Genomic DNA, 19,250 nt, shown 5'->3' with positions numbered 1-19,250 from the left:
GCGGGCAGTGGGGCCCGGCGCATGCGCAGTGCGCTGTGGGGCGCTGTGCGCGCGCCGAGAGCGGGCCGGGGTGTGGTGGCCGCCGTGGTGGAGTGGGGTGGGATGGGCCGGACCGGGCCGGGCCTGCGGTGGCCGCGCCTCACGGTGCGGGCCTTGCTGCGCTCACCCATTTTAAATATAAGCCTGTGTTCTGTTACTGTCTGCGTGAAGCGGCTAAAGGCAGCTTATGTGCACTTTGTAGAACTTGGCCCTTTCTAAATGAGGAATGCTCCGTTGGAAGAGCCATGAGGAGAAACGCGTGGCGCAAAAATCATAAGTGCTGTACGTTGCATGTAGATTTTCAGCACATATCTAGCAAAGACGTGGTGTGCATTTGTTTGGTATGTTCTGTATGGCTGACAGCAGTACTTTAAATCAACTGGTTTTTGCCAAGCGATCGCTAACTAACTGGCAGCAATGAGTGCTCAGAACTATTATAGGTTCATACTTTTTGTGTTGTTTTATTTTCCAAAATGTTTTGCAGAGTCCAAGCTTAGTCCAAGCTTCAGAGTTGCTTTCAAAGGTCCCTTACATGACCCAAAACAACTCTGCCAAGCCTTAAAGCTTCAGGAGTACATTTGGCAGCTGCCAGAAGCAGTTTTGTGTGATGTGTACTTGGAAATGAAGCTGTTTATGTCCGCCCAAGGTGAGATTTTGGTGTAGTAGGTGGGACTTGAGTATGTGTCTGCTTCTGTCACTCTTTCCTGAAACACTTAGGTATTTAGGGTGTGCAGAAGTACATGAATTCTAGTTTTCTGCAACATGCGTGTAAAAAATAAAGACCTCCCAATTCATAACTGATACAGTGTTCAACAAGTATCAGTTGAATACAAGTATTTTTATGCCTGGGAATAGGGTCTAATTTAGAAATAATGCAGAACAATTCAAATATTACATATATATGTATGTGCTCTTAGCAAAATTATTGTATTAAAGGGTTGTATGCGCATGTGTTTATCAGTCAAGTCTTCCTAAGGGTAACCTTCTGCCTTAGGGAATGGTCATAAATATTCTGAAATTTGTTTAATAAGCAGAAGCATGCATATACCTTCTATGAACTTTAGTTGCGAAATTGGTTTGACCAAGAATTTGTGTTGAAAGTGGCTAATTAACTGCAGAATCAAAAATGAGGATCACTGTAATATAATATGGCAAATAGGTAGTTTCTGAGTTAATGTGATCAGTTATTAAAGCAAAAAAAGCAGTAAAATACTGATGGAAAGTGGAAAACTCAAATAAGAGTCTTGAGATGGAATAGGAGAAAAGACCAATAAAAAGACAGTTTAAATTATTAGTGGAGATAAACATGATGTTCATTTGAAGATCCAGTTGGCCTTGTATTAAGTCTTATCTTTATGGCCTAGCTGCTAATTTAAAGGGTGAGTTTTGCATAGTGAGTAAGATTTGGTAATAGCTGCGTTGGAACTTTATATTGTGTTTACTCCGGACAAATTTTTCTTTATAATTCCTTTGGCCTGTTCACGAGCTCCTCTTTGCCATAACTGGTAACTAAACCCAGCAAACTGAGTTTCAGAATATCATAGAGTTCTCACTGAATGCTAGTCTTTTAATAAAATATGTGCTACCTCCATTCCGTAACTAAAGCAAAGCAATTAGTACAGTTTATATCAGAATTCAGGGTTTGTGCTTCTCCACTCCCAAGAGTTCTTTGAAATTGCATCAGAGAGTCCTGGCGTTTCTTTCCAAGGCATTCAGAATCTGTCTTTCATATCAAAATCAGTTTCTTTAAAAATTTCAGCCTTTTTTATTGGATTTTCTCTGTGGTTTTCCGTTCTCTGTGGTGATCCTGATTACACTAACTGACAATGTTGTTCAGTGCCTGACGAACTTTAAGCAAATTAGCTCAGTTAGCATCATTCAAACACTAGTTCTAACCATCTGTTCAGTCAACCCAAGCACGTAGGTGTCCTTGCCACATCCTAATACAAAGAGTAAAAACCAGTAAGATATATTGATGAGACAGTTCATTGAATCAATCCAGAAGTGATACAGTAGGAATTTCTCCAAATTGCCAAACTCTGTTTCAATACGTAATTTGCTTGAATATATAGCAACTCCAAGACTTAAGAAGTGTCATCAGAGTACATTTGCTAATATACCTGGTTTTGAAAACAAAGTCCCCATAACCCCCAAACTAACCACGTAGTATTTCACAGTTTATTTTCTGGAGGACTGGGGACTCTGTTAGGGGTATTATCCTCTGTGTTAATATACAGCGCGTAGGCACCCTAAGGTGGCCTTGCTATAGCTGTGACTTTTGTCCCCTTTTTTGTCTCACCAGTGAATTTATATCACTGTGAGGTCTTGTAAATTGCCATATGATTTGATATCTGGACAAGAGTCTTATTTACTCTGCCTTTACCTGCATGGAGCGTAATTGACTGATGGATTTATAAGTAGTAACTAAGTGAGACCAGAATCAGACACTATTTAGATAGTAATGCAAAATAGTATTGAAGAGACCTGAAAAGCAAAACATTGCCATGCTTGTAATATGGATAGTTCTGATAACATTCTTGTTATGTAAAGGAAATTAAAAAAATCAAGGTAAGCAATTTAAAATTATATATTCTTTATATATATTATAAGTATGTATTTTAGATATTTTTATTGTATAAGAATATATTTCTGTTCTTACCAGCTCTTGGCTAATAGTGGAGCACTGTTTGTCTGCTTCTGTTGTACTGGCTTTTTTTTGGAGGCTCACCACACTTAGTAGGTCACACTGGCAAAAGAAGTTCCAATGAATATTATTTATCATCATTAAATGGTTTTCTTGATCTTGTGTCCAAAGATGAGATGCACGTAGTGCCTTAGTTAAGCTTGCAGTTTTATGGTTCTATAAATGCAAGTGAATCATGGGGCATGGAAGAGTTCACAGTGTACAATTTCATTTCATCAGAACAATTAAAGATAAGTTGGAAGTTTGTTGTTTCAATTTGTTATGTTCCCTGTTTGTCTGTTTGTTTTGCTAAATAAAGATAGTAACTAATTGGTTAAAACCAAAAGAAGACAGAGGTGTCGCATCAGTGACATGTATGTCTAGCTAGAGAAAAAAATTCCAGCTTCTTCCTCATCCCAGGTTTGTGGTTCAGCTTACTGGATATTGATATTCTTGATGTTACTGCTGGGTTGTTCAGGTTTTGCATCACTGCTGTTTGTGGTGCTGTGCCACCTTCTTCTTTGGCCAATTTCAAGTTACTAAATCTAGTAAAATAAGTACTATAATTGGCTGTCATTGAACCTGTAAAGTTTTGCATCATATTGGCCTGAGAGAGAGAGAGATTAGTGTTTTGTGATGTAGTATGGCAGGATCTACAACTGGTTGAAGGCTAAGCCTTCTCAGATTTGTTTTAGTTGATGTAAATATGTTACCAGATTTTGTTAATGTAGCCCTTGAGATTAAGTTGGCAAATAATTTATTTTCTTAATGAGAGTTGTTGAACCAATGAGGGCACAGATGGTCTTATTATATCGTCCAGACCTCGTGTTACATTTGACGAGATTTTAGAGAAGTCATGTGTAATACTTTCCTGTGGGTCAAGTCTGCTTATGTTACAGTTGTACAAGGTCAGTCCTTATTTTATCTAGCAACTGCGTATTTAATTTTAGAAGTATCACAGGACACATCAGCTTGCAGGGCACCATTCCTGGCTGTTCAAAATGCAGGCCCCAGAGTAACAGTGGCAAGATAATGGGTTGAAAAGGTGAGAATATGTGTTATGCTCGCCAATTAGACTAACAGTGAAATAGTTTAAAACTGTAACATTTAATAGACTGAGTCCAAATTTAGATTGCTATTAATTATTTTATTGCTATGAATAACCTCTTTGCATGCCTAAGGGCCTTCTATTTATAGAGAGTAAAGCTAGGATTGTCTAGTTTATTTTAAGGATAAGAAATTAGAATAACATTAACACTCACATAACGTTAACTTTATACCTATGTGTTTAAGAGTGGTGAATGCTCAATACGCTTCTTTCCAAGGAGAGATGCAACTTCCATGATTAGCAAGTAGTTCAGATTTTTTTCAATGAAAACCCAGTAACATAATTTAAGAGAGCAAAACTTTTTTTTTTCTTTTATGGAAAACAGCAAGAAATAATCTCTTTATTTTTTCAGGCATAAATGGAAAAAATATCAGAAAAAATTCAGACTATTCCAAATGTTGCTGAAGGAAAATATTCTTTGTAATACAAACACTAAAACTTGTCTAGAGAAAGCATTTGCAATTGTTTCTAGTGATCTAGTGCCTAGATCTGTAATTGCAAACCTTCCATTCTTGAACAGAAGATTTTGCAGCTGAGCTTTTTAGCTTTTTCATTGCTACATCACGTAATGTAGCAGGGCCGTCTCTGCTGCTGCTCGGTGTACCAGCCATGCTGTTATATTCCACAGTGATCCTAGTGGAACATCCGTGCTTCAGTCGTACCTTGTCACCTCAGCACAGTGTATTACCAGCAGTGATATAGCAAATCAGGCTCTCAAAGCACGTATAGACCCCTGGCAATGTGTCCAGCATTTGTGGTGTGGTGAGCTGTTTGCCTTATACTTACTCTGCCATGTCACAGTCACTTGCTGCCTTACTAACTTTCTCATTTTATAATATATTATTAATTTTTGTGGTTTAAGATAATTTGAAAACAGTACACACAACAATTCTGAAATACTCCTTATCTAAGACCTTTCTGGTTAAGTCTGTGTTCAAGCAGAGCTCTGTGTTGCCTGTGGCAACACAGTTTGGGGGAATACAGCAAAGCAGGAGATAGCTGACCAAACGGGTATGGATGTTGTATTACCAGAAAAAGGAAAACAAGTTTCTATGATGACCTGTAAACTGATTTCTTTTGGAGATAAAGGGGAGGTAGAAAGGAAATACATTTTTTTCCAAAAATGAAAGGATTTTCTTACTAAATGACTGTCCTGCAAAATGCTCTGTGCTCTTAACTCTTCTTGGAATCAGTGATGTTGGAGGGCGTTGATCAAGTCACAGGACTAAATCCTATGTGAACATCTTCATAAAGATACTGTAATATATAAAAAAAGCCTTTTTTTAGAAACTTTACAATGTGAGGGTCTAATCTAAGGCTAATATGTCCTCAGGAGTCTTTTTGGTTCAGGTTCTGGGGTAAATATAATATGATGGGCTGTAGTATAATAATTTTCAGTCTCAGTTCTCCTAAGGACAGCAACTTCAATAGGGCTTGCAGGGCATGAACGTCCATCTGTGTGGATCTGATAGAATGATCGTGACTCATTAAAGAGATGCTTCAAAAATTTCAGCAATGGCATCAAGTCTTCAAATGGAGGGTTTTCAAAACAAAAGGTGTGAAGAAAGGAAGGTGTTTGCCTTTAAGATGTTGTGGAGGAAACAAGAGATTATGAATGTTACACGTTTTTCCTTAAATTATCTTAGTAAATTAACTGTTTAGTCTCATTAGGAGCACCTCCCAGCTGCCGGTGTAATTTATTCTTTTAAAACTGCTAGTCTAAGAGAGATTTTGTCTTTGCTGTCTAAAAGGTGTGTCAGTCTTAAGAAGAGTGTATATTTGAGGGTTAAATAATGGAAGCTTTAAGGTGCCATCAGAATTAGAATTAGTGAAGATAAATGCACAAAAGAACCTTGACTCAGAATTCTCCTGCCTGTCAACAAAGTGCATTGCCAACAGGAGATGAGGACGAAAGGCTTGGTTTCATGGCCTTGTTGATGATGAGAATCTTACACTCTGGTTAATAAGAAACCTGTGGCAGCATTTGGAAGAAAAAGGTGGTCAGCTGCTTTGTTTTGTGTAGCTTTTTGAAGTTGCTGTGTTTTGTATTGCGCCTTGGAAGTTTGGCATGGGATGGGATACCTTCCTTTGTGCATAAAGCAAACTATATTTAAAAAAAAAACCCAACTTCTTACTAATTTCTTACTGCTGCAACAAACTTGGTAGGCTTTCCTAAGCTTGTTTTGATCATACGAGTTTCAGAATGTTGTCACCATTGTTTTTTAGAATTACGGAGAAGTTCGTATTGTCTGTCCTGTCTAACGTGACATCAGTCAGTCAGCGTTCTTGGTAATTTCAGAAATCATTTTTGCATGAGGAGTTCTACCTGAACTTCAGTATGCCAGGACATAACTTTGAGAACTTCTAAGCATTAATATGATGTGCAGCAGATTTAACATGAGGTAGTATGTGAAAAATTTTGGTACGTGTGTCTGCATTGTGCTGACCAGTTCATCAGTCTAAATTAATGTGTGGAATGTTCTTTTGGACTGTTATGCTGAAGCCTTGACTGGGGACACAAAACGAAGGAACAAAGAACCCTTCAGAAAAGTGTTGTCTTTTATGAACAACATAAAGGTTTATTCTTCTAAGCTCCAAAAGAAAATATATTCATGAATATATTCATGAATATTTCTTTATTATTATTTGTGGAAGGTTTTTTGCAGTCAGAAATGACAGTCAAGACCAAAGTTCTGTATTTTTTCCTTCAAAGAAGATGGGACTGAAGTGGAAATTTTTTCCGCTTTCCTTCAGATTGTCCATCCTTGCAGTTAAAAACCTGGTCCATGGTTCCGGTACATATTGAAAGAGGTGGGAAACTGCATTATGTGGGAATCTGAATCCAGGAGACCTTTAGCTTCTGAGTCATTCTCACTCTAAGCCATTACTAATTTAATTTTGGTTTGCAAGCTTTATCATAGTATACTAAGTAGTCAACTGTTTGTGAATGGGATTATAATGGTAATTTACAGGAACAATGCAGAAATTAGTCTTCCCTTGAAGATCATTTTTAGAAGATGGCATCCAAATAATTTCTACAATGTTCCTTCTCTATTTGCAAAATGACTAGGACACCCCACAATGATCGTTCTGTGAGAAACATACCACAGATGCTTAGTATAATTGTTTAATATTTGTGCAGCACTTTGATGATGATAAGTGTTCTGTGTGGTAGATACAGTACGTTACTGCGTGAACTGTGAGAGCAGTAGTTTAAAACTTTTTTAAAAAAATAATTCAGTATCTGGTGTCTCCAGTCTGGTTAAAGGACAAACGCATTAAGCCACTAAGGTTGAATCAGAGAAACTTTGTCAAAACACAAAGCCCACTTGTAGAACCCTGGGTACGTACAGCTAGGCATATATTAACTTAAGTTTTTGTTGCTTGTATATCTTTTACGATATATAAATGCTACATTTTACACTTCAAGAACCTACAGGAAGATGAAAAGAGCAACATTCCTGACCTTACAGTTATAGTTATAATTACTAGCAAGGCGTTCAGTTGATGTGATATCACTAGAAAAAAGCATAGGGATCATAAGCCACAGTTAAAGTTGGTGATATGATCAGATTGAATTTAAGCTGGTGACTATAGTTAAAAGGTTTGACATACTCTGTTACTAATCCACTGAGCCTTCCAACTACTCTCACACCTTGAAAATAATAGCTGCATGGCTTGTGTACTGAACTCTGTGAATGTCCATTAAACTTCATGGCTGCAGAAGTAGTGTAGAGACTCCAAAGTCCTTAGTCTGCTTTGATAGATCATGCCTTGGCAATGTAAAAATAAAGCAAGATTTGCAAGTATTTGCGGTTTGTGGTTGTTTGGGGTTGTTTTAACTATATTAACGATCATTAAAAGTGATAATTAGTTACACAAACCATTTTAATGTTTTCTTGTACAACTACCTCTCCGTGAAGTCCAAAAATCTTGTACATTATGATATTAACATAAAGTAGGTTTTGAATTTGGTATTGTTAGTCTCAAATCCCTTATTTTTCGTTTGAGAAAACATCCCCATCTGCTTCAGGAGAGGAGAGGTGAATACAGGTTGCAGCTGAAAACTTTTCATGGAATCATAGAATCATTGAATGCTTTGAGTTGGAAGGGACCTTTAAAGGTCATCTAGTCCAGCCTCTCCTGGAATAAGCAGGGACGTCTTCAACTAGATCAGGTGGCTCAGAGCCCTGTCCAACCTGAGCTTGAATGTTTCCAGGGATGAGCATCTACCACCTCTCTGGGCAACCTGTGCCAGTGTTTCACCACACTTAACCATAAAAGAGTTCTTCCTTATATCTAGCCTGAATCTACCCTCTTTCAGTTTAAAACCATTACCCCTTGTCCTATCACAACAGGCCCTGCTAAAAAGTCTGTCGCCATCTTTCTTAAAGCCCCCCTTTAACTATTGAAAGATAGTAAAGTTGTTCTCAATTCAGAACTGGATGACGTGTCACCACCTAAACTGTAGTGACATCCTGTGGGCTTTCACATAATGAAATCCTGTGTCCAGGTGGCACTGATCGGTGGATCCATCTTGTATCTGCTGCCAGTGCCACCCTGGGTGGAGGAAGGGGGAAAAAATGCTCTTTCGCCATGCAAAAGAGTCAAGTTAGTTCGGAGCTTCTCTGAAATAATTTGATGTTTGTGTAAATCCTGAATAAGTACAATGTGTGATCACCCTTAGAACTGACATGTGTTTCATTCTGAACTGCAGACCCTCTCTGAGAATAATTCTGAAAAAAATTGAGTGTTTTTCTTTTTTGTGTCTGTAATTTTTAAATGTATATGTGTTTATGTTCATGAATTCCTTGTGTATGCCTGTGTTTGATAGGAATCATTCATGTGGTGATAACGGTTCATTATTGATGCTTGTATGGAAATCATATATTCACTGACTTGATGATCACAGCTTTCGATTATGGTTCACAAATTCTCCAGTGTTTGTCTGTAGATGACAAATGTAGTGTGTGAACAATAAAAAGAGCTTATCCTACATGGCATGTCTAGTAATAAATGTTTCCAAGGTTGTTTTCTTCACCATTTTTAAACGGAAATTCCATCATTTTTAACTAGGAATAAACTCACCAAAACATTATTAAATTAAAAGAAATTTATGGAAACACCTGATTTTATTATAAAAAATACCTTAAGCAAGATATGATCCTTACAGTATGTTTCTGTATGTATTTTGAAATCATCATTACAGCTCACCATAAAAAATGATGGATGAAAGAGAAGATTTGGTTGAAGATCTGCTCACTGAGTATGCCATACAGCTTAGCATTCAAGAATCAAATGGAGCCAAACCACCATTGTCTTCCAGCTATAATGACAGGTACTGTCAATTCAGTGTGTGTTAGAGATTATGCCATATTTTAACAGTGTTTTGAGACATTGATATTTAGTGCCTTGTATCATACTTAAAACAGTTCTTAGTTTGACTCTTAATCTTCTTTCTCAGTAAAGCACTGTCTGAAGCAATGATTGAAAAGAGTAAACAAAATACAAATGTTGATTTTGTTCTTCCTAAAAACATTTATGAATCTGAAGGCTTTATTTCTATAGTGTGGGGCAAATACAGATTTTTAGTTCAGGTCAGAATTCTTTACCAAATTAGGAGTTTTATCAGGTCAGCCTGCAGCACAAGTTGCGCTTAGCTCGAGAACTTCGAGTATTCTGAATGTCCACAGAACAGGTGTAATTTAGGAGGTCAATCAAGATTGTAGCTGGTGTATTCAAAGGAAGGTTGTCTGAGATGAGAACCTAAAGGAAAACATTGAATAAATAATATAATGCACCTACTTCCTGTTTATATTTTCTATTTTCTGCTCTTTTTTTGATAGTTTTGTACCGCCTAGTGAGGAAAATAGGAAAATTGTAACATCCATAAAGCAAGGTAAAACCCTAAAATAAAATAGTCCCTTTGGAAAAATGAGCTTTCCATATGTTATTTTTCCAACTGCATCTCCTTTATCTGTTGGGTTTTTTAAGGTCATGTATTTGGGCTCCAAGAACTTGTGAAACAGAAATATGCTTTGGATGAAGCTGATGAAAGAGGGTGGTTTCCACTGCATGAGGCTGCAGCTCAGCCAATTCAGCAAATACTTGAAATCATTTTAGATGGTAAGGCAAAAATATCCCACAAGATAAGGGGAGTACCAAAGAAACATAGAGCAATAAGCAACCATCCACAACCACAGGCTAGAACTGTTTACTAAAAAAAGTGTGATCAAATCTTCCTTGGAGCATTTTGCTTATGTTGTATAAGTATTCAGGCAAAATTTCTTTTTGGGAAAGTGGCATCAATTTACACCAGCATAGAACTTGGGCAATTTTTAATGTTTTGTTCAGAAACCTACAGACAGAGCAAAACTTACTGTGCACTATTCAGTGTGTTTGGCAGTACCAGTTAGGTTAAGTTAAACGTAATTATAAGTAATTTTCATGAAGACTTAGTGTTTAAGGATTTCTGGTACACGTGTATGTCTTAATAGCCTCGCACTTTAATTTTGTTTTATCTTTTCTTACTTTCTTACCTCTAGCATCTTATAAAACAATGTGGGAATATAAAACATGCGATGGAGAAACGCCATTAACATTGGCAGCAAAAGCTGGCTTTGTGGAAAATGTACGAACGTTATTGGAAAAGGGTGTTTGGCCCAATACCACAAATGACAAAGGAGAAACTCCACTTCTCATTGGTAATTGCCTCCTCTCCATGGTTTTAAACAAAGTGAATGGCAGCATTTCCCTTCTGCTAAGTACTTGCCCAACTACTCCTGTTGGCTTGTGTGGTTTAGGTGCTGGTCATCTTTTTAGATGAAACTAAATGCCCGGCACTTGATGAAATGTACCCAGTGTTCAGTTCAGCACTCATGATGCTTTAGGTGATCACTGAGCTGCTCTTAAACATGCTCCTGATGCTTTAGGTGATTGCTGAGCTGCTCCTGAGAAAATGGGATCTATTTTTTTGTTCAAGGCACTTTCTTGGTATCTTCAGGTGCTGTAAGACCTTTAGCAACCTGGTTCTGTTTGACCGTCTTAAGGTAAAAGTATGATGCAAGAATAAGGTGTTGCTTTAACTTGAATGTAACTTTTCGGGAGGTCTGGAGGTATTGGAGATTTTTAATTTTATCAGATGATTTCTTTGGGAGTAGACAGGTATTTTCAGTTTCAAAATCTCCCGTCTTATTTCCTTCCCCTCTTGCACTGAAAATGAACTTCAACTGCATTTCGAACTAATACCCCAATCTAAAGAAAGGTGATTCCTTTGGAAGATTTTATGCTATTGGAAGACTTAAATGAACTTTACTATACATGAGTAATTTAGCTGTATGAACTTTTATCTTCTGTTGAATGTCGAAACATCTCCGTTCTGAAGAGAATCTATGAAATTAATGCAATATAAGAACATACAATATTTGATACAATTATCAGTATTAAGATATTCAGTTCTCTGAATTTTTGTTAACTTTCATAAGATGCGATTACTGTATTAACGTTTTAAGGCCTTGAGGTATTTCCAGAGGATTCCTCTGCTTTGTGTTGTTTCAGCTCTTTTGAATAATTGTAAGACTGTGAAACTTTTAAGCTATTTTCAGCCTTTGCTTTTAGTGAATCCTGCAAAGAGTAACTAGAGCTTATGAAAAGGGTCTTTCCCCCTTATAATGACAATTTTTTTTCCTAAATATCTCTTTATACAAACTCCTGAAAATGTGATTTGTCAGCTATGTATTGTTTATGTGATGCTTTCTATGTTTTTGTGTCACTTGACGCTGAAAATGTGGGTGTAGATATTGTTGTGCATCATACATTTCAAGCTTAGTCTAGGGAAATCGAGGATCAGGTGCTTAACGCTTAATAGATGATACTCATGATTTAGTTACTCCTTTTAATTTGAGCTCTGGATTAAAGGGCTGTTCAGTACAAAGGCAAATTCTGAATAAGGATCTGGCTAGTGGGATGGTTTCTGCTTCCGTGTACATTTGGTAATACTCTACTTCAAAGCAATTGTGGATCATTATGGAGACTGTTGCCTCTTAAAAACCTTCTTACTTGTATAATGGGACATTCACAAAAGTTAAATTTTCTCACCCTGTCATGCTCATCTCCCTCAGCTGCCCCACCAGTCAGTGGAGAGATCAGCTATTCCAAAGGGTAGTTCAGAAGTAAAATTAGACTTTTACTCAGGATCACTATTTTCTATGTAAATAATTTGCAGATGTAGTTACCCATGAGTATTTCAAATCCTGAACCTCAAAAGGGCAGAACGTGCCCTTTAAGTGTGACAGATGTCAACTGTACTTCGTCTGACAACAGCCACTGAGTACACGCTAGGATTAGAGTTACCAGGTGACAAAGTCACAAGTGGAATTTTCTGGGGACATTGTTATGTTTGCACCAACTTCAGAAGTAAGAACCGTATTGAATATTATGTTATTGTTATTGTTGCTTTTCCTTGTGTTGCACCTGCTTCTGCTTTCTCAGAATCGAAGTGGTGCTGCTTTTGCCCTTTGTGCTCCAAACTGACATATTTTCCAGCTTGTGTTGGTTTACCTTGATTTCCCGAGCAGCTGACATTACCATTTATTTACCAGTAAAATGGATGCCCACATTTCTAGGACTGGAAATCTTTTTAATTTCCTCATATCAGTGCACAAGGAAAAGCTTTTCTAAACTTACTAGATGTCTTTAACTTTCAAGGCAACATACCTGAAAATGTAATTGTATTATTTTCTTCCTTTTTAAAATATCTTCAAGCTATAAGAAGGGGCTCCTTTGAAATGGCATCCACGCTGATTAAACACAACTGTAGTATCCACCAGCCTTGTGTAAAACGTTGGTCAGCAATGCATGAAGCTGCAAAACAGGGACGCAAAGACATTGTTGCTCTTCTTCTGAAGAATGGTGGAAATGTGAACCTTAAGGATGGATACGGAGTAACACCATTAGGTGTTGCTGCCGAGTATGGTCACTGCGATGTGCTGGAGCATCTTATTCATAAAGGTATGTAGTCAGGTAAAAGAGAAATATACCTCTGCACTGGCATACATCTTGCCTGGTTGTTGAGGTAGTTTAGGGTGATCATGGAAAAGGAAAGAAAGAGTAGTGATGAATGAGAAGATTTGGTTTCTTGGAAGGAAAGAAAGCATCTATGAATGTTCCTGCTAAACCTAAGGGATGCTTACAGGTTTCCATAATGCATGTGAGAGGAGTGGCAGAGTTGACACTAATCCATTTCAGTCAAGGAGGGACCTTCTTGCCCTGCTTTATTTCTCTTTACTCCCTTCCCCACCCTCCCTTGTACAGAATTATATTGGTATTAATTAATGAAAAGAAGAATTTTTGAAATACGCAAGAATTTTGAAAATCCTCAGGTATAACACTAATAGTCAAAGCAGACCCCACTCAGGTGAGCATTTGAACTTGTATCTGTACAATTCTTGTTTTGCCTTTGAGTTTTAAATTTGCCACAGGAAATATTTCTTGATTTAGTAAAGTTTTAGTTTAAATACATCTGAAAATGAAGAGGAAAGTCCTCTGGGCTTGTTTTTATGATGATCTGCAAATCATTTTGGATGTAATTATATGCTCTGCATCCTCCTTCAAGGTGGAGATGTCCAGGCCTTAGCAGATGATGGTGCATCGATACTGTTTGAAGCAGCCGGAGGAGGTAATCCAGACTGCATAGCCCTTCTTTTGGAATACGGAGGAAGTGGCAATGTGCCTAATAGGGCAGGACTGCTTCCCATACACAAAGCGGCTTATGAGGGGCATTACCTGTGAGTATAAGCTTGGACTTTACATTTTCTTTAAGACAGAATGTGGCACAAGGTCACATTGAAGACGACTGTGGTAAACTTGCAAATGTATAGATCATTTATATTTCAGAAGTGTCTGTTACATTAGTTTGAATTAACTTTTAAGTGTTTTTTAGCATAAACAAAGCAAAATGCAAAACATACTCCTTAGAACTAAGTGAAAACCACTGAAACAGCTTTGAGCACTATTTGACAGTGCTCAAAACTGGTGCTTCTGTGTTTGGATCTTCTTGTGTAAAGTGTCTAGCTGGTAATTTAGCATATAGCTGGATGAGGGTCATTTTCTTCATGCGTGCAAGTGATGCCTAACTAGTTTTATTCACTGTTTTTTAGGGCCCTGAAATATCTCATTCCGGTCACATCCCAAACTGCAATCCAGAAAAGCGGGTTAAGCCCTGTTCACTCAGCAGCAGATGGCCAGAACTCACAGTGTCTCGAGCTCCTCATTGAAAATGGGTTTGATGTCAATACTCTCTTGGCTGAACACATTTCGAATAGTTACGATGACGAAAGGAAAACCGCACTTTATTTTGCTGTTTCTAACAATGACATTCTTTGCACAGAAATATTGCTCAAAGCAGGGGCAAATCCAAACAAGGATCCTTTAAACTGTCTTCTTGTGGCAGTGAGGGCTGGCAACCACGAAATTGTAAGGTTGCTCCTATCTTACGGAGCAAACGTCAATTGCTACTTTATGTTGGTTAATGATACGCATTTCCCCAGTGCCATTCAGTATGCTTTGAATGATGAGGTGATGCTGAGGCTGTTGCTCAATCACGGATATAATGTGCAGATGTGTTTTGACTGTATGCATCAAGATATCTTTGGAAATTCTTTTGTGTGGTCAACTCCAGAGGATGAGATTCTCCCCGGGTGGACTTCTTCTGTAATAAAGGATAATCCAGTAAATACATACCTTCCTTCCTTCTTTTCACTTTGCTGTTTCCATTAGCCAGCTTTAAACATTCCAGATTATTGTGCAGAATTAAGATTAATATACTGGCAAAATCCTTTTTTAAAACACTCTAAAAATAAACCAGCCATTTTTAATTTTCTACTCTGCGATAGAGAAAATTATGTACATAGACTTAGTTTTAGATTGGAGTTAATACATTAGAGATTTAGGAAGGAAGTTTTAAGAAATAATGGGGCAGGATTCTGGAATCTCTGTTCCTGTCCTAACCAATGGAGTAGATGTGTTTCCAAAGAGAGATCGCTGTTGAACAAAACAGTGCTGCAAATTACAGCAATGTTATAATAATTACTAGCCTTCAGGCGCGTCCACATGAATTAAGGGATCACAAAGGTTAAGCATGGAAGAAAATGGCTTTTAAAGTTACCTACCTAGGCGTCAGTTTATGACTGTTAGAGGTCAATGCTAATACTTTGTTTAAATTATCTTGTGTAATTGCTTTAAAATTTTGGCATTCTCCACAGATTTTGAAATTATGACTTGATGTGTTTTCCCTTTCAGTTCTGTGACTTTATTGCTGTTCCTTGGTTGAAACATTTAGCAGGAAAAGTGGTTCGTGTTTTTATAGATTACATGGATTATGTTCCTCTATGCACAAAAATTAAGTTGGTCTTAGAAACACAGAAAGAATGGACAGAGATACGTCAGATATTGGGTAAATATCTAACTTCCAGTTAATGATGTTATGATTTGTTATAGGAGACTTTAATTGCTTATGTGAGGTCACATTCACCCAAAGTGTTCTAGCAGTCCAAGAGTGTACTAGCTAAGAACCAGGTTGTGCCTGTCATCCGGTCCTCATATTGAGACAGATCTTTTACCTATTGCCACTGGTCATAAAGTACTCAATCAGACTGGAATATGGCAAACATGCACCTGGTGAGAATTAAGGAATGTCACTGTTGCGTGAGAAGCCCTTTTAGTTAAGCAAGACCACTGAGGTACTTCTCAAAATCCTCATTAACTCATGTGACACTAGTCATTGCACAGCTATGGGGCACAGAATTTTTTATTGAGGAATATGGCTCACATTTCCATCCTGTTTCCAGTCTACTGATCATTCAAGGATTATCATAAGAGCATGTTTTAGATCCCATTATGTTTAAGGTGGTAGGTGGTGACAGTGAGTGTACCATCACAATCTGTGTACCGTCATGTCCTAACTCCAATTTACGTGATATACATCTAGACTTGCAATTACTAATACTGTAGTTGAATACTATTTCTTATGTATGCTTTACTTCTGAAGTTCTACACATTAGCCTGGGCTTTCCACCATTGGTGGCACCAGCAATAGGTTACACCCACCTTAACTTAAAAAAAAATAATCTGCTGGGGAATGTATTAAATGTTCTCTTTGCGTGAATTAATTTTATTTGACTTTTTTTTTTAATTTTAAATAGAACGTGATTTAACATCAGCTGTTAAAGATCAAAATAATTATGTTTAAAACTGGTACCCTGTATTTAATTTTGCTTTAGTATTTTACACTGGAGTGCAGAGGAAGTCCTTTTTGTTACGTGTCATGGGAACGTCCAAATAATTTGATAGTCTTAACTACTAATATTTCAAGTACCTTGAAAGGTTTTGTTATGTTTAGGAAGGCTAAATTAAACTGAGCTTTTGACTGATGTAAATTCTGATAATAAGTATGTGTTTAGAAGCCTCAGCAGGCCCAAGCATCCTGAGGTCTGGTTGTGGTGCCTTATTGATAGAGCAGAAATGGAAGGTGCCACAGCTGGGCTCAATGTGCAATTTTTAAGGCGTGCACCTAGGGAAAGGAGAGATTGTCAGTTACCATTGATTATGCTAAATAAGATCCTCGTTTAGGTGTTCAGCTGGATGCTTTGGAGACAGATTACAGTGTGTGTATTTCCAAAAGTAAGACCAAAAAGGCAGATACCTGGTGGAAGAAGCTTGATTAATATCAGCACCATGTATCATCACAATTTTGAAGTGAAAAGAGTGGTATTTTATTGAGAAGTGGCAAAATAATAATGATGCAAGGTAATAGATTTTGGTATTAATTTTATTGGAGTAAGTTTGGGGACTGTGAACTGGCTTACAGTCATGAATAATGGCATTGATTTTTTTCCACCATTTCTCTCTCACTATTGTTTTTAGATAATCCTCGCCCATTGAAACATCTGTGTCGTCTGAAAATACGTAAAGTCTTGGGGCTAAGGAGACTCCAGAAACTGTCATCCATGAAGAAATTTCCACTTCCACCAGTTCTCAAGAACTATATCCTATATAGAGAATATGATCTGTATGGACAAGGGATACAGTTAGAATAGTTTGTAAAAATAACTGCATACAGTTTGTAGTTTGACTCATTTCCTCACTATTTTTTACTAGCTGAAGACCTGCTTGGTATTTTATATACATTGACAACATTTTGATACTTGTTTTTAATAGCTCTTCTATGGGAACAGATTTGTCTTCAAAACTAGTACATTAAAGCTCATGTTTAACACATTGTACTATCTAAATATAGGCTAAAATCAGAATAAGGACACTGTAATAATTATGTAGAACAGTACCCTTTAAATGGGAATTCAGAATAATAATAAAGAATGAAAGAAGAATTTTCCTGATGGACTTCCCAATGAAGATGATAAATACAATTGCTGCTCTGAGTTTGTAGTGTTTATCTGTAAAAGAAAATAAATGCCTAATTTAGCTTGGCAAAGAAAATTAAACCACTAAATGCACATAATTGGCATGAAATGTAGCACATTTTGTACTTTGAAAATCACGTTCCTATTATAAAATTCTCCAAACACTTCAAAGATTCTTTTTGGCTATTTTTCCAAAGCGTTTGCTCCCAGGCACGTCTGCGGTGTATGCATTACTGCATGTTTTAATGCTTGACAAAAGTTAGAGGGACTTTAAATAGGCTGTTTTAAAGAAAGAGTAGATTTTGACAGACAGACAAACGAGGAAATGGAGCAGCATATCCCCTTGGCTGAGGAATCTTGCAAGGTCATAACTGCAGTTATGTTTCCTACACAGATTTGACAGACCACTTCTTGACCAGACGAAACAACACTCTCAGCGATGCTGTGATGCACTTGGCAGAATGCTTCTGCACATCTAGAGAAAAACATCCGATTAAATGTTCTTTAAATTATTCTGTTTAAAGTGGATTGCACTTACTCCTTTGATATTCTACCATCCCTTCCGTCTTGGGGAAAAAAAGACAAAAAAGAGTCCAAACCCCCGAAATTCAGAAAAGATTTCAGTTGGTGGATGTCAGGATTACATAGTGCATAGTCAGAGTTTAGCTAAATATGTAATTTAAGAGATGTGCTGGTGGTCACACACACACACTCACATAAACCAAAGATCAGCTCAAGCATCCATCTGCCCTGCTCCCTACTCTGACTTTCCCTTTCCTTTGGAGCTGCTTCTTATTTGCTGGATGCCATTGTCATATATAACTTATTAACACCTCAGTCAGAGATATAAATTCCACTTCCCAAGGCAGCTATATCAGTCCTTTGTGGGCCCCTCTGTCCTACAACAGATTTACAGGAGCAAATGGACGGAGTGAAAACTACTGGTCTGGGACATGGCGAGGGTTGAATAGAAGGCTCAATTGCTGCTGCGGCTCTCACTAGGACTACTATTGGTCTGGCTTTCCAACGCATGTCCTCTGGTTTTTTGCCGGAAAAATCTCTAGGTATCTGGTGTCTGGGCCAGGCCCCTGACAGGAGGATGTGCTGGGTGACTGGTGACTCCAGGCATGGCCTGAACGCAGAGAGCCCAGTGAACCCAACATGGCTGTCCACGGTCAAGGCTCCATGGGCCAATGCCTCCTCGACGTACCGGGCTAAATGCATGTATGCTGTATAACCTATAAACTGATATTTCTGTGTGGGAATTCCTAAACAGAAATACGGGTTTAATAATAATGTCTTAAATACCGGTAATTTTAATGAATACAGTGACCACAGCACAAGAATCTGAGTAGTCACATATCTGATACAGTATACGGCAACCAGCTAAGGAAACATGATCAAATAGGGCTTTAGACAGGAGATTTTAAACCCTTTCTGTGGCTAGAGCCAAATTCCATTAGTAATTTTAGTTCATGGGCCAAGGTTTATATTTAGGACTTTATACACGCCTCAGGCAATACTTACATTGCCTGCGGCATCAAAGCATTCAGCTCTAGGACAGAGCGTTGCCCCAAGTGTTTAAAATATCATGGACTTGTCCTTAGAATATCATGAGGTAAGCTAAAAAGACATGCTGTTATTGTGTCGATCTTTGAAACAATACATCCTGGACCCTTTTTGTTGTTTGGTAGCCTGTTACAGAAGGCAGCCTAATCCTGTTTTAAAGCTTTTCTGTCCTTCAACATTGAAGTTGGTTATTTATTGAAGAGTTTTTCCTCCCCCTGGATACTAAAGGAAGTACAACATTACGACAAAGCCTCTTTAATGCTTCCAAGGCATCTGTGAAGTGCGTGGAGTCAGGAGGGACAGGACTTGGTTTTAAATGGAATATAAGGTGAGATAGACACAGAAAGGGAGCTGTTTACCCCATGTCACGCTTATAGCACAGCTAGGAATTGGACACAAATCTTTTGGCTCCCATGTTTTGCAGCCAGGCCAC

The 19,250-nt window shown here is 37.8% G+C and overlaps 1 protein-coding gene across 9 annotated transcripts; it reads left to right on the top strand.

Annotated features, from left to right (window-relative positions):
• The first annotated feature begins 6 nt into the window (after positions 1-6).
• On the top strand, positions 7-17,760 carry ASB15 (ankyrin repeat and SOCS box containing 15). 9 transcript variants are annotated; one of them, XM_074594759.1, is made up of 11 exons: positions 18-321; positions 524-685; positions 9,040-9,168; positions 9,677-9,729; positions 9,825-9,956; positions 10,376-10,534; positions 12,594-12,839; positions 13,444-13,615; positions 13,988-14,558; positions 15,129-15,282; positions 16,752-17,760. In XM_074594759.1, exons 3-11 carry the CDS (start codon positions 9,053-9,055, stop codon positions 16,922-16,924), a joined length of 1,776 nt encoding a protein of 591 aa, XP_074450860.1. In that variant the 5' UTR covers positions 18-321; positions 524-685; positions 9,040-9,052; the 3' UTR covers positions 16,925-17,760. The 9 variants fall into 9 exon arrangements, with proteins under 9 accessions (XP_074451288.1, XP_074450860.1, XP_074451013.1 ...); XM_074594912.1 differs by having other exon boundaries at positions 38-380; XM_074594847.1 differs by lacking the exon at positions 524-685 and having other exon boundaries at positions 38-321.
• The last annotated feature ends 1,490 nt before the right edge of the window (positions 17,761-19,250 follow it).

Source organism: Larus michahellis, chromosome 1 (genome assembly GCF_964199755.1).
Source record: "Larus michahellis chromosome 1, bLarMic1.1, whole genome shotgun sequence".
Classification (NCBI taxonomy): Eukaryota; Metazoa; Chordata; class Aves; order Charadriiformes; family Laridae; genus Larus; species Larus michahellis.
This window is presented reverse-complemented; position numbering and strand designations above follow the sequence as displayed.